Source organism: Penicillium longicatenatum (genome assembly GCF_028827895.1).
Source record: "Penicillium longicatenatum strain IBT 33135 chromosome Unknown contig_3_segment0_segment0, whole genome shotgun sequence".
Classification (NCBI taxonomy): Eukaryota; Fungi; Ascomycota; class Eurotiomycetes; order Eurotiales; family Aspergillaceae; genus Penicillium; species Penicillium longicatenatum.
The window spans coordinates 2,621,585-2,636,677 of NW_026643121.1; the positions used below are offsets into that span (position 1 = coordinate 2,621,585).

General features: G+C 48.6%; 6 protein-coding genes across 6 annotated transcripts; 3 read left to right on the forward strand and 3 right to left on the reverse strand.

The window, feature by feature from the left end:
• Positions 1–89: 89 nt before the first annotated feature.
• Positions 90–1,407, reverse strand: N7484_006349 (cobalamin-independent methionine synthase II family protein; the record flags this gene model as incomplete). The annotated part of the gene is made up of 3 exons (XM_057116767.1): positions 90–661; positions 716–1,132; positions 1,188–1,407. The coding sequence occupies 3 exons, from the start codon at positions 1,405–1,407 to the stop codon at positions 90–92; spliced, it is 1,209 nt and encodes a 402-aa protein (XP_056972650.1).
• A 1,004-nt stretch (positions 1,408–2,411) lies between these two features.
• N7484_006350 (F-box domain protein) lies at positions 2,412–3,479 on the forward strand (the record flags this gene model as incomplete). The annotated part of the gene is made up of 1 exon (XM_057116768.1): positions 2,412–3,479. One exon carries the CDS (start codon positions 2,412–2,414, stop codon positions 3,477–3,479), a length of 1,068 nt encoding a protein of 355 aa, XP_056972651.1.
• A 750-nt stretch (positions 3,480–4,229) lies between these two features.
• N7484_006351 (uncharacterized protein) lies at positions 4,230–4,639 on the reverse strand (the record flags this gene model as incomplete). Its single annotated transcript, XM_057116769.1, has 4 exons — positions 4,230–4,329; positions 4,394–4,462; positions 4,523–4,569; positions 4,625–4,639. 4 exons carry the CDS (start codon positions 4,637–4,639, stop codon positions 4,230–4,232), a joined length of 231 nt encoding a protein of 76 aa, XP_056972652.1.
• Positions 4,640–6,831: 2,192 nt separating this feature from the next.
• On the forward strand, positions 6,832–7,896 carry N7484_006352 (uncharacterized protein; the record flags this gene model as incomplete). Its single annotated transcript, XM_057116770.1, has 2 exons — positions 6,832–7,083; positions 7,144–7,896. The coding sequence occupies 2 exons, from the start codon at positions 6,832–6,834 to the stop codon at positions 7,894–7,896; spliced, it is 1,005 nt and encodes a 334-aa protein (XP_056972653.1).
• A 321-nt stretch (positions 7,897–8,217) lies between these two features.
• N7484_006353 (putative PHD transcription factor) lies at positions 8,218–10,757 on the reverse strand (the record flags this gene model as incomplete). Its single annotated transcript, XM_057116771.1, has 2 exons — positions 8,218–9,179; positions 9,239–10,757. The coding sequence occupies 2 exons, from the start codon at positions 10,755–10,757 to the stop codon at positions 8,218–8,220; spliced, it is 2,481 nt and encodes an 826-aa protein (XP_056972654.1).
• Positions 10,758–12,618: 1,861 nt separating this feature from the next.
• N7484_006354 (sigma-70 region 2 family protein) lies at positions 12,619–14,589 on the forward strand (the record flags this gene model as incomplete). The annotated part of the gene is made up of 1 exon (XM_057116772.1): positions 12,619–14,589. The coding sequence occupies one exon, from the start codon at positions 12,619–12,621 to the stop codon at positions 14,587–14,589; it is 1,971 nt and encodes a 656-aa protein (XP_056972655.1).
• Positions 14,590–15,093: the final 504 nt, after the last annotated feature.

Sequence of the window (15,093 nt, forward strand, 5' to 3'; positions counted from 1 at the left end):
GGCAACCGGAGCATGGCCCCTCTTGGGAGTGACAAAGAAATATTTACAGATGGGTATTCGTTGAAGTCGTTCTACATTCTTTTGCTGTCTTACAGCTGGTTGGGCCAGATATCGTTGGCGATGTCACGGACCAACTGGAGCTTGTTGATCATGCCATCCCAGTCAATGGCATTACCCTCACGGTGGGAAGCGAATCCACACTGGGGGCTAACACCGACCTGGTTCAGGGCAGCCTCGAGGGAGATGTTGTTGCCCTCGGCGATGATCTTAGCTGCGTTGATGACACGGGTCTTCATCTCCTCCTTGTCCTCCATTGTGGCGAACTTGGAGGTGACAACACCCAGGATGACGTTCTTGTGGGTGGGGAGGTGCTTGAGGGGCTCGAAGCCACCGGCACGCTCGGTGTCGTACTCGAGGTAGTAGGTGTGCACGTTCAGCTCCTGGAAGAGCTTGATGGCAATGCGGTCGTAGCCACCCTCGGAGAAGTGACGGCTGCCGACAAAGTTACCGCGGCACAGGTGGACACCGATGTGCATGTCCTCGGGGATACCGATGAAGCAGTCGTTGTACAGCTTGATGTACTTCTCGAACATGTCGTCGGCGGTGTAGACGTTCAAGGAGTCAGCCTTGAAGCCGTCAAGGAACTTCTCGGAGCAGAAGTCTGGTATAATGTGAGTTTCTCTGTATCTAGTTCATGGAAAGAGGCGCTGCTTACAAGCAAGGTTAGGGTCGTCGTACTGCACGTTGCGGCAGCCGGCCTCGTACAGGATCTTCAGCTCGGCCTGGTAAGCCTTGGCGATATCACCGAAGTACTCCTCATCGGAGCTGTACACGTCCTTGGGGTAGGCCTTGCCCTCAACGTAACGCAAGTGGTACCAGTTAGGAGCAGCCAGAGTGATCTTCAGGTTCTTGACCTGATCGGCAGGGACTTGGCTGGCAAGGTACTTGAACTGGTCGACATAGGTGCTGCCAACGTGCTTGATCTTGCCTGTGCAGATAACGGTCTCACCGGGCTTGTGGCCAGCCTCGAGGAAGGCAGCAATATCGGGAGCATAAGAGCGGAAGATGTCGGTCTCAAACTCAGTGACCTCCTCGAAGCCCTCCAGACCGGGGAAGAAAGTACCCCAGAACACTAAATTATGTCAATGTTGCGTCGCCAATTTGTTCTCGGGGATCCGGATTCTTACTGTGACGACGGTATTCACCATCCGAAGCGGCCGGGTAACCAAGCTTCAACTGGGTGTTGACAATGTCGGTGATCTCCTTGTCCTCGACCTTGGAAAGCTCGGAATCGGAGACCTTGCCGGCCTCGTGGGCAATCTTGACATCCAAGAGCTGCTGGGGGCGGAGGAGCGAACCCAAGTGCTCCGCGCGGAAGGGGGGTCTCTGGTGAAGTTGGGGGGCCATTGTGAAACGAACTACAGGATTAGCTTCAGTCGCAATGCAGAAGGACAATGTACTCACGATCAAACAGCTTTATCTGGTGAAAGGGGGAGGGAAAAGAAGAAAAAAGTCAAGCCCGAAGCCGGAGTCTGAAAGAGGGGCACGGAACCAACTCATCTTGCTTCCATCTGCCGTCGTGCTCGCGTCCTGAGGTGGGGCCTCAAATCGCAAAGATGGGCATCTCCACACCTACGGCTCGCCTATCGGATTCATTTGATTTAACACTTTGATGATCTTCGGTCAATTCACTGATTTTGTACTTCGTATATGCAGCAGGTAAATCTCAGATAGCAATCATTCATTGAAGACACCCCTGCGACAGGGTGTCAATTTTGTTAGACTGACGTCAAGCACTTTCGGGCACAACCGTTTTGAAGTATAGAATTGTAGACCAACAGTGGGGCGCAAGCTTGGCGCATCAGCCGGGGTAGGTTAAGGCCGGGGTTTCCATTCTATGCATAGGATGGTCTATGCGCTCTAATCCTAGCCAAATCATGCCGAATGGTGACTCCCTGCAGTAGTATTTGCGCATCAAACTCAGTGGCAAAAATGAAATTAATATCTTTCCAAAATTCTGTGGATCATGCAACCAGCTCCACAGTTTCTTTCTCATCGGGGGTTTGTCCGGATCAGCTCCCCAGGTTTTCTTCTTACGCCAGGCCACTGGTCTACGGGATTCGACATATTTACTTCTAAAGACAACATTACTCCATTGGCTGTTCACTTTAATTTCATCTCACCTTCAAACTCAGAACGGCATCTCAGACCCTGGCTGAGTAAAGGCTGACAAAGTGCCAAGTGGAGGAGTTGTGGTCAGTCAAGTGGGGAACCGGCACTTCCACGTCAATCTCATTCCCGAAACCTCGACTTCACCACTGTGGCCCGAGCAACACACCACACCGAAATAATCATTGGACTGGAACGAAATCACGCCATGTGAAGCTCGGGCTGTAGCCGCCCTCAGCATAATGTCGTGCACCCTAGAGCTGCTCCCTAATGAGCTTCTGGATCAAATCATCTTTTATTTAAACACAGAGCCGCCATCGCTCGGACGGCTCCATCAAGCGCCAGACCGGCAGATCACCCAGTCCGAAAGGAAACCACTTAAGCATCTGGCACAATGCTCGTCCCACTTGCTGGCTCTTGTGCGACCTCGGCTTTTCGCCCACGCACGTCTAGACCTAAAGGATGAGTCGGCATTTCGAGCTTTCATGTTCGCATCGGATCTGGGTCGTTACGTGAGTTCTCTCGTGGCCGTCACAGAGAATACTTCCCTTGCCCCAGCCGACGAACACTGGTGGCGCCGGGTCCTTCGTTATGTAGACCCGACTCGTATCACCGTGCTAGCACCGCCGACCTTCATTGGGAACATACTGAATACCCGCATTATGGACGGTCACAGCTGGGCATTTGATATCCATCTGCAGATTTTACAGCTAGAACGTGATGGCTCATCCGTTATCCCTTTCTCAGACCTGGATAAATGCGATAGCCTACTTCTGGCCCGCCCGTGGACATCCATGACCTTTAACGAATCTTCTTCTCTGAAAGCATATAACCACTACGAATATTTTCTCTCGCGCGTTCCCTCGGTAATCGGGGAATGGGGCTCCCAGCTTAACCCACAGGAATTCCCACCAGCGCACTTATCGGCCATGTTAGGTCAACTTACTTCTTTCTCCTACACCGCTATCTTTCCTTTCTACAATCATGTGAAGTTAGTCCTTGATTCCCTTGCGGTAATTCCGAATTTGCAAGCCTTGAGCGTGCAATTAGCGCCCGAGGAACACAATCATGTTCTAGAGATGGAACAGCGTGGGTCTTTGGATCCTAACGACCCGTGGACAGAGCTTTCAACTTCATATTCTTTGATTGGATTCGAGGTTCGCAATAAAGAGTCTTTGGTAGAGTTTCGAAGTCGAGACTTTGCTTTCGAGGCTATTCGAGAAGAATTAGCCGTTGTGCTCGATGCGGATCTGGGAGATACTAATTGGGCTCCTGAGGGCAATGGAGTTTGGAGGCGACGCAAGACATGATTGGAATTACCACCGCAACACTAATTGGCGGCCTTCGGACATAGCTGTACCCTGGACATTAATCTGCCTTCCACAAAATTTAGTTATTATAACATCACGTGTGCATGATCTCCCTATGCGCAGTGATCGGCTCCCCCTTTCACTCAATATAGGATCAGCAGTGGCAAGTGGTCACCATTGATAAGTCCCCTTGAAACCATCATAGACAAAATAGACAAATAAATATCTGCGCTGTGTAACCATGAGTGCTCAAGTCAAGTGTCTGTCTTCCTTCCCTTTAACATACAGATAGATAGAAGCCGTGGGTGCACACATCTGCTTTGGAACAATGAAGAAGGTCAGCATCTCCCCGCTTTCCAAAGCTGCTGTTCTCTGTCAGAGTGGCAATTGTATACGAGGCTCGCAGCTCAGGGGAGCCGTGCCCAAGTCACATGGGATAAGCATCGTGAAGAGGGGTTCAATGGGACTCCTCGGACTTGATTCTGGATGGAAATCCACATTTCACGGATCTCATGATCTCATACTCCACATGGGCTGTCCAAGTCCTTGAAACTTCCTTACAAGGTTGTCTCTAGATTGCGATAGCTTATATCCACCTCATCCTTGTTTAAGTTGCCTGCCCAGGTGGTCAGTCTACATAAATACAAGTGAAAGTCCACATTTTCTAAGTTTATCGGGCTTGAGATTCATTTCAGAATAAACTAAGTATCTCTCGTGTCATGCCTCTTTGTCTCGAATCTCCCGAGTACACTATTGGGTAGTAACGACCTGGTCGGCTTCGACACTGTCAACATTCGGATGACTAGATAGTGTATTGAGGTCCAAGGTGGAAGCTTCCGGGCGAGTAAAGCTTTATCAAAATCAGTTTAATATAAAACCTTCTTCTGAGATATTCGATCTCACGGAAGACTAACCTGAAGCCTTTGATTATGGTGTACTCATGTACTATTCTGCCACCGTGGGCGGTGATCTCATCTTTGAGCCTGTCGAGTAGGTAAGTATCATACCGGCAACCATGCTCACGAACCTGGCGTTTGAGTTACTTTTGCATCTCTGAATCTGTGGTATCGGAGTTGCAGGTAACCTGTATCTGGAGGTTAGAACAAGAATAAACTTAAGGAGATGGGGCAAACACGTTCACATACAATGAAAGTAGACATAGTGAAGGTAGACTTGATAATTTGTTATGAGAGGAAAGATCACTAGGCAGCCTAGTTGGTTTATATACCACCCTGCACGTGTGGCGTGCCTAGCTGCTACATGTAAGTGATGAGCCCCGCACTTATCTTGATTGCGAGATCTATCATGACGTCACAGATTCGAGTACCATGCGAGATTATGGCAATAGTAATGCATATTAACATGATAAAGACAATCGAGAAGTTTCCTGAGGGTCTTTACTGATATAGACCCGGAGGTGCGCGTTGATTGAAGCGGTCACACCTACTAAGGTCCCTTAGGGTCGATGTATGGAGAGGAGCCACTATACGTGCGGGGATAACCATCGACTTTGACAACCCCTCAATTGCATAACCATGGATTTCCGTGGATACAACTATTAGCAGATGGGCCTCAATACACCTTCAAGGATCTACGGATAAATCAATATTCTGTTTGTTCATTTCAATTTTCATGAATCTGACGTCTTATGACATACGCCCGCCATTTGGGACTAGAAGGGTAACGAACTTCTAGAATGTACAGATATAAATAATATCAGTGAATAAAGCTACAGGTAAGTTCATGTAAATAAACCACAGGACATTCTGCAGGGGCCTTGCCACGTAAAATTGCAAGGCAGACATGCAATGATCGGTCATTGTGACGCAGGAAACACGGTATTTTGGCTTACACATCCGGTGTTGCCCTTGCGTGGAAGGTCTAATGTGAAACGAAGCTACGCTCTATACCTAGTCTTTGCATGGTATTGGCTTGAGAAATGAGCGAACGGGTGAGCACTTTCTTGGAGACATGGTCCGATAGATATGACTTCATATTAGTCCGAATCTCGGCCTCCCGCCTGGGTAATTTTTCATCTTTGATTCTCGCCTGGAAAAATTGAGCTCAAACTTGGGGTGGGGGTGAGATAGATTTACCGTAGATCATGGCTCAGCAAGGTACCCAACGTACAAATGTCATAAAACATTCGAAACTAAAAAGGGGAGGGGCTGTACTCGCATGATTCTGATTGGTTAAACATGGATCAACATCAAGTATAATGGACGGCTTATCTGACTCTGATTTTAATCACCCATTGAAGTTTTATTTCGATCAAGCTGTAGCTTATTCCTTCGATGGAAGCCGTCGATGTCAAAAAGATAAGCATCCTCGACCTGTGGAATAGACCAGTTTGGGTGAAGTGCAAAAGTGGATCGGTGCGAAAAAATTACACACCATGAGAGGTAGCAAAAATCGACGGCTGGCGGATTCGAACCGCCGCCTCCGAAGAGAATTGATTTCTAGTCAATCGCCTTAGACCACTCGGCCAAACCGCCTGTTGATGACGACATTAATTTCAAATGTGAATATAAACCCAGTTGTAAGCCATGCCATAAGATATAGACACTAAATGGTATGAAAAATGGACAATTAACGAGATTGTAGACCCCCACTGGCAAATGAAGACTGAAAAAGCCCTCATCTTAAGTATATTGTTAAGCAGACCCGCTGCCTATGGATGGCCAGAGGAAGAAAGAGGCCCCTAGGGATCCATCCGGTTATCAACATATTGCGTGTATAGTATTACGAGGGGATTCGCTTGCGAGATAGGACAAAATCCGGACTGAGTATCTACAGCTATTAGATGGACATTATTTAGTAGAACATATAGATGACCCACGAGGCAACAGGTCTCACTAGAGAAATTCACGAGCCACGATAGATTGTGGAGGAAGGCTCTACATAGACGTACTATACAAAGGTCCGGCCCGAATTGGTAACATAGACCTCACTTTTGAAGTCCCTATAGATGCATTCAGTCTCAAAGAGACCATATAGCGGTTCCTCATTGTAGGGGCTTTCGAGTGGGACAAGTTTCAAGAAGGCTATAGAGAGACCGACGAAAATAGAAATTAGGTCAAATTCACAAATGATCAATATTTAAGTTTTATAAAAGACATACATACATTAAAAACACGCTTCATGTTAAAAAGCCTCTCACCCAGAAAGTCTGTACCAGACATAGATTTGCCAACTTTGTAACTTCGTGGGCTCGGAACGCTAGAACCGCACAAAGCGGTGGATCACTCACCCTTTAAGCTCTCCACCTCCAGAGTTACCAACATCCAGCTGATCAACTTGACCTTGATATCTCCCATAACATGAATGGTTAGCTATCCGTTGGGGTGTTATCATGGCTTCCAACGTCTACTCCGCAGAGCCCGCTCATCCAGTTCTTGCTCAGTCCTTGCTCGGTGAGCCGGGACCCACAGCGACGGACAAAGAGCGACCTACCAGGGGATCAACGGCAAATGACTGGAATCTCAAGGACGACTGGGCCACAGGCATACAATCATCCAGTGATGGGATTTTCCGCAGCGGAACTGTCATCGGGTTCTCACGATTAAGAACCAGAAGCAGCGACAATGATGAATACATCGGACAAGTAAGCAAACGCCCAAGTGTATATACAGTGTTCCACTTTGCACGTCTAACAATAAATCAGATTCCTCGTTATCTTCTCACGACGCACCTGCGGAAGTGCTCGCCTTCAGTTGAAGCAAACATTTTCATAATCTATCCAAGCAATTTCGAGGGCTTTGCAGCCCGGAACTTGTTCACAGACCTGCAATCCGGCCCATCACCTCTATCCAAAGACGATGCTTTGAAGAAGTTAGACTCTGTACAGCTATTTCCAGTGTACAGCATGCAAAATGCTGCTCAGGCCATCAAACAAGTCTCTGAACTAGTGCAAGAAGCCCAAGAAAGGCGACAACAATTAGACCAGACAGCAGCTTCAAGCAATTCCGCCATCATCCTTGTTGTGGCCGGCCTGGACACGTTAGCTGAAGGCGTTGTCCGGGCTTCTAATCCAGCCAGAGGCGCAGCTGTGCTGGCGAGTACCTTGAGGATCTTGACACGCATGTCTCGCACACACGGCTCGTTTCTTTCCGTCATCCTTGTCAATACAAATGGGCTCGGACCTCATGTCGAGATTGAGCATGAGGGATCGAATGGACGAGCTGCTGTTGGAACTACGGAAGTAGATGCGAAACCGACCAGTCATGATGGAATCTATTCTATTTTTCAGCTGCCTGGATCTTCACTCTTATCAACTTTGTTGATGCGGACGCTGGATCAGGGGATCGATACGCACATTTTGCTTTCTGATGTGAAGTATACCCGTGTGGCGGAAGTCATTAAAGATCGAACAGGTGCAGGACTAGGGAAATGGGGGATTTGGTCACCCCATAGATGATTCGATATTCGATCGTTATATTTGCAAAATTTCTCAAAATTCGTTTGGATTGCTCTACCGTGCAATCGATACTAATCGTACAATTCGACATACATACATACCCAGATTCACCCCTTGAAGCGCCATGAATCCATGCAAAAGAGTCATCAATGACAGACTCCGCCAAATTCTCCGCAAAATACCAACTCCGTTCCATGAGCCAGCTTTTGTCTGCTAAGAATAAAAAAAGGGTATCAAACTTTCCATTTTGGGTTTGTTTGCCCAGTCCTCATACAAGCTCCACGCTACGAGCTAGGAAATCAATGAAATCATGGGTATCTCCTACTTCGCATTCGTGGGCATGTTTTCTTTTTCTGCCCACCTCCGCAGGACAGCCCTCTCAGCGACGGAGCGTTCATCTATCGCACACTGAGCGAGATCTTGATCTGCGGTATCTTCTTCGAACACGATATCCTGTTGTTGCACCTTTGTCCACTGCTTATGTCTCTCGCAACGTTTCTTGATGCAGACTCCGCGGGTCAAAAAGTTTATTTCTTCTTCACTTGTACCACCCATGGGTGTATCGTCGTCAGCGGGGTAGCTAGAAGCCAGAGCTTCAACTGTTCCTTCCACGAGTGCGAGTTTTCCAGCTTCGGACAACCGCCAATCATCGAATTCCTCGTCGGACCATGCGAGTCGCATGTCAAACCCGCAGATGTCCTTCCACCCGCCTTTTGGCTCTTGCTGCCTCAACCTTTCTACCAGGCCCTTAGCTCTCTGGCGCAAAAGGGTCACGAACTTTGTACGAGCAGCAAGCATATCTTTGCGGCGGAGGAGCTCGTTGCGTCGTGCTCGGATCTTCTCGATCTTTGCTGCTTCCTCGACTGAAAATTCAACATTGTGTTCGTCGATGTCCAATTCATGTTTGGTATCCGATGGTGACTTCTCTTTGATGTCACCATTGGGGGTGTTACCAATGGGAACGTCGTCCTTGGTGGATTCTGGTGACGGTGACAGAATTTTATCACCGAGTTTCCTAAACTCGGCCACGGACTTGACCCCGAGAATCGCTGCCCGGAGGTCGCCAGGCGTGAGAACACCGCCCATGCTACCTAAATCCTCTTGTCCTTGCCTGTCAGGTCCCAATTTGAGGTTGCAAATTTGACGGCGCATGAATTCATGGCCATGCTCGTCAGAGCAGTATTTGCTCTTTTGAGCAACGCGTGCCGGCTTACGACACTCCAGAAGGCGACACATTGGTTTCCATGTGGTGCAGCGTTTGCCGTTCTCGCTGCAATTTGGGCCTATTTTCTCTGATTAGCACTGAAGATAAGATGGAAACTGGGTAAAGGTTGGAACCTACATATGTACTTTTCGATCAATTCAGAGTCTCGAGAATCAATATTGACACATTTTCCGTGGAACCAATCTTCGCATCCACCATCACACCCGATCATCCATGTATGGTTATCGGGTCGTCGACAGATACAGAAAAGAGCGTTTTCATCTGACTCTTCTTCGTCTTCCTCAACTGGCCGTTTGGTACGCTTTTTGGGGTTCTTTTTTGCTTCGGGCGCAGGAGATCCTGCGATCGACACAGAATCCTGCTTTTTACCAGGTGCTTTGGTCGCGCGAGATGCAGGAGTATTGGATCGACGATCATTCAGACTATCTGTATCTGGGTCGTTCGCCTTGCGCTTGGCAGCTGGCTTCTTTTTGGCAGGGGCCTTTTTGCCCGGAGGCTTCACAGAATTTGCGGGGGAGGACCGATCGGATGATGATGCCCGGGAATTCACGCCATTTTTCAAATTAGAAAGTTTTTTGGAGGTCGGATAGTCATTTGCGCCATCGCCACCAAAAGATTTGGTCTCAAAATCATCCCCGTTGGGCTCGGTTTTGACAGATGGGAGGGGAGTGTCTTTGTTCGCGACCAGTGTACTTTGACTCGGGTCATAATCATCATCATAGAGATCTGACCATATCGTACCCTTTCCACCCTTGGGTTTAGGTAAATCAGTGTTCCTTAATAACCGGTGTATCTTCTTCGCCCTCTCAAAGCCAAAATATCCACTTTGTCGCCAGCCAGTAATGCCCACAACCCGGTCATCTTTCACAATTATATGCGCCGGTACCAAATCATTGTGAGTGAAACACAGATCTTCCTTCAATGATTTCTCGGCGAAAAGTATGGTGCGCTCCGTTTCCTGACGGGAGGGCGGTTCCTGGGAGTTGAGTCCGCGACAGACATAAGTAGGTTCGTTAAGGGAGGCGTCGATGTTGGCGAGAATTTGCAGAATTTGGCGACTTTGGTTTTTAAAAGCATTGATCTGTTTCGGGGTGAGGTATCGCCCTGCGACTTCAAGTGAGACCCCCGGGATTCGTGATTCCACTGTCACATTCCGCCCTTCGATTGTCCCGCAAAAGTATGTCACTGGAACCGCAACTCCGATCTCCTTAAGCGACTCCTCGACTTTTCGTGCCGCAGATAATTCATTGGCATTCACGCAAGAAAACACTTCTGCAGCTGCGCCATCAGCGGACTCGCGGTCAACCCATATGATCACGCTGCCTGCAGCGAATGCTTCCCTGGGCCCGGTGGTGTTTAGCGAGTACTCCGGGGTGCAGAACTTCTCCGCAACTCCCACCCAGAAGGCGTTTGCATCGGGATCAGAGTGGTACCATTGCTTATAGTGAGGGGTGAAATCGTCGGAATGCGGGGTGTAACGTCCATACTGTGCGCTTTGGGCGAGAAAGGGGTCGTCACGCGGGATATGGTCTGGATTGGTTTCGTACGGGTTGGCACTCGTCTTGGTGGTCTTTGCGCCATCGGCGAACCCATTCACATGTGTTGCGCGACCCGCGGCCTCCATATCCGGTGTCATGACAATAACGTTGATTGTACTCAATGTGCAGCAGATATTTCAACTGAGATATCAGGATATGCGTAGAAGGAAGTGCGAACTCAAGCCCAGGGGACTGAGGCTGGTTCAGGGTGTATCGAGAACACAGGGAGCGCGGGATAAGTTAAATCCACATAAATGCAAAGGAGAAGGTTGGAGGCATCATGGAACTTTGATGGATTCATACAATGTCCAAGCCCTCTTTGAAGGCTCCTGGTGTTCTAGCGACAGCAATATGTGACCAAGGCGGTCTTTCAAAGAAAAAAGACAGGGTCGCCGAGGAATTTCTTTCGCGAGAATTGGGGACTCCACCGCTTCCTTTGAGGTGTACAGCGGGGGTCCAATTCGCTTTGTAGGGGAGTGTTCGAGGGGTGGAAGTGGGAATAATAGATCTGGAGAGGAGGCTGGAACATGCAAAACCTCACCAGAGCCACACACGTTAGCGCTGTCAGGTCCCTTGAATCCTGGATACGGATCGGAGACGCGGAGTTTTGGCGGACTGTCAAGGCGGTGAGCTGCTCAACACGCGACAGTGCGGGCGCGGGCTCACCGCTTTTGGGCCCGCCTGTTGATTTGCCTCGCAGGACCTCTTGACTTGAGCAGAACGATGACAAACGCCAAAGCAATCTTGATGCGATGCAAGCCTGATGACTGACATTTGAAAGTGACAGGCTCAAAGTACCTTCATTACATCTGAAGTGACAGGTCCTCCGAACAGCCTGCTGGCCTCCTTGAACCAACCGCCGCTTCCCTACCCACAATCTTGGATGCCCATTCTCCGAAAGATCACCAAGGCTTACGGATGCACAATTGCGAACTCATGCAGCCAAACTACTCATGATAATCTCCTCTCACATGCCTTACCGGCACATATGTAGTGGCAAGGCACTCTTTGCGAGTCGATACTTCCGGGTGCGCCTAACAAACCGATACATACAAACCAAATTTGATGGAAGAAGCTTGAGATCCCAGTGATCTCAGTCAAGAAACATATCACTCGGTCTGGACAAAGATGCGCTGGGGTCTTTCACCATCTTTGCTAAGTGCGCCATTTGTAGAAATTCTAATTCGATGAGACAACAGACCAATTGTGCCCATGTGACTGTGAACAATATAGGCTATTGACATTTGTGAAACAGGGGTAGCATGAACCATGAGATCAGTCTGCATGTGCATACCCTGGGGCCCGTGCCTTTGCATTACATTTTAAGTAAAGATAAGATTAACTGACGATCGTCACCAAATCTACTTTAGTCCTGAAATCACCACCAAAGGTGCCCTGTCCTTCCAACTACTAATCCGCCCGGATTTCTTCCGATAATGTACTAAGCAATTGGAACCAAAGTTTCCAAATAAATGGTAAGATCACCTTAGTGAACCAAGAAAAAAAAAGGAAATAAAAGCCTGAAACAGATAGGCTGCAGGTGAATGTCAGAAAATCATGTCAGTTGCCCCTGATTCTCTCTGGTCTTAATATAGACAGGGCGCTGTCAAGTGTAGCCGAGACTACTCCGTACCTCGTAGCTTGGAAGGCTTACAGCTCGGCTGAAAGCCTTGCACGGTCGCCCTGTGGAGACCCCTGCCTCTGCATATTCCCTCGCTCCCCGCTGTTCCATTCCCGGCTTTGTCTGATCATCGGCTGCCGAAACCTTTCGGCCCCAGGGATTACTTGTTCAATGCAGTGAGATCCATCTGACAGGCCATAGTCATCTAAATCTGCAGTCATAACGCAGCAAAGAAACCGCGCTTCATCATTCCATCTTCACCCCCACTTATACCCGAAATAACGCGGTACCCGAAGCACAAAGATCTCTCGGCTTCTCCGAGCGCCATTTACTTCACCATGTCGAACCCAGATGGAGGGAATTCAAGCAGCCAGCAAGATGCCTCTAATATGCGATGGCAATTTATCGATGCCTCCGACAACCGCCGAAGCAACTTGACGCAGGTGAAGCGACATGTGATGCAAGAGTATATGCGCCAAAAGAAGGGTGGTTCTCGTCAAAGTGAGAGCGAAGAAGAAATTAGTCGACCACCGCCTAAACGCGGACGTCCAAGGAAGGACCGAGCAGGAAAACACAAATCCAGGAATGCTAGAAACGATGACCAAACTGCTTCAAGCGCATCGACAATTGAGCCAGGACCTCTATCTGCAGAGGAGTATGCGCCAGAAGACGTCGAAAACATACAGGGCTGGTATCTCGGAAAGCCCATATTATCACATCCGCACAATGTGTCCTTCACTCTTCCTTTTCGAGACCCAATGCCCGAAACACAAGGAAATCCTTTTCTACCAAATTTTGTCCATGTCGATCCACGGAATCCAGCGAGTTTTCACAGCCTCTCATCGGGCTCTTCGGCGTTATCAACTCCGTGGGAAGTTGCGCGATCACCACGAACTATTATGAGCGCTGCCAGGACAGATCCATTTAATTCGCTTCCCTTGGAGCTCGACCTAGACGGCCAAAGGCTTTTCGATTTTTATGTGAACGATATGCCTGCGTGCTCTTACGGATCACATTTTCGGTCTCCAAAGGCCCATAATTGGTATACTTCGGTCTTTGTTCCCGAAGGAATGAAAGGCGCTGTTGCATTCCAGAACACTATACTCGTCCACGCGGCAAATACCTGGGCTTGGGTCCGCAATGAGGCCGAAACCACAGATACACTCCTTCATCGAGATCGCGCTGTCAGCATGCTTCGTGAGCATTTAACTAAGAATCCTCGAGACAACTCTGACGTTGCAATTATATCTTGCTTGAGTGCCGCTGCTCTGGAAGACTTCGACCCACGACCGGGACACAAAGAAATCAGTTGGGTGCATATGCGTGCAGCGCGCGAAATGATTCGGAGTCGCGGCGGGCCCGCTGCCTTTGCTCATACCCGTCTTGGAATGTTGATCAATTGGCAAGATTACATTCTATCGGGATATGAAACACATGGGCCCAGCTTTTCTTTTGAGCACCCTCCACCCATCACAACCTTATCACCAGATCCCACACCAGCTCAGCCTTCTGACAACATCGCCTCTATGCCCTCTCCGCCATCTTCCACCTCTTCCGCCCTATCCGAAACATCGCCCTGTGTGGAACCTCCTTCTAACTCCCGGCAAATATCTACCACATACCCCATGGATGAAATCCGTCTTCATTGCGAAGAATTCCTCGACTTCCTCCGACGTTGCGAGCAGCTCGCCCTCTACCAAAAAGATAATCCAGAATCCTGTGATGCATCCCGGCATACAGCTGTGTCAGGGACATCCCAGCTATTCCAAATTCTAGCTGCTCCTCCTGGCTCCCGATTCACATCCTCCGGGGATCGCAAGCAAATGGTCGCCCGCCTAACTGCGCTCATGATGCTGAACGCTGCTTTCTGGGACTACCGATACACACCCCTTCATGCAGGGAACTTCCTCAGAACACTAGACCAAGCACTTATTGATAGTGAAGTTAGCATGAGTGGCTCGGTCGAAGCTATCCTCCAGATCCTCCTTGCATGTAACGACGGCTATACACCAGAATGGGTGACTCGTCCCGATGGCACCATCTCCCCTGCGGCATCGGAGTTAACCCCGGATTTTACTCAATACTCCCCCACCGCTACATCTCCTTCGGCACGGCCTTGGTTTGCGGGTCGAATGCTAAAGATCGCTAAGCGATTAAGTGCAGACTCGTGGTATCGAATTAATGATTTCCTTTTTTCGTGTTTCACTATGACTTTATTGGAGCCAGTTGCATATATTTGGGAAACTGATTTGCGTCGAGAGATTCTTGAGGCGCCTTTAACGAGCTATGTTATGCCATCTCTGATGTAAATGTCGATACTCAAGTGTCTTTGTACGACTAATATAATCGCATTTTGATTCAATCGAATAATTTCGGAAACATTGAGTTGAATCATTGGAAATTTTATCAATAATTAGCTATACTCTAATTCGAAATATCGCTGACCCTTGGCTCCTGTCTGCTAATACCAACCCACTACATTCAAATTTGCTTGACTCAAGACATGGGTACTCTTTTCCTGGAAGTTCAGGATCTAAACTTTTGAAGGCAGACTCTTAAGACTGCTGCTGCTTGTTAGCCGGCTTGATGCTCTTCCATTCCACAACCAAACTTCCAATAATAGTAAGTACCGATATGATCACCGCAACCCAGAAGACTTGAGTCAAAGCGCCATTATAGGCTATAAGGACAGTGTAAAGATCTTGTGACGGTACGAGGGATCGCAGTTGCGTGGTGCCCACATCAGAGATCTGTGATATATCGAACAAACTACGACTTGGAAAGGCTGCAAGGTTCAAGGTTTTGCATGAGCT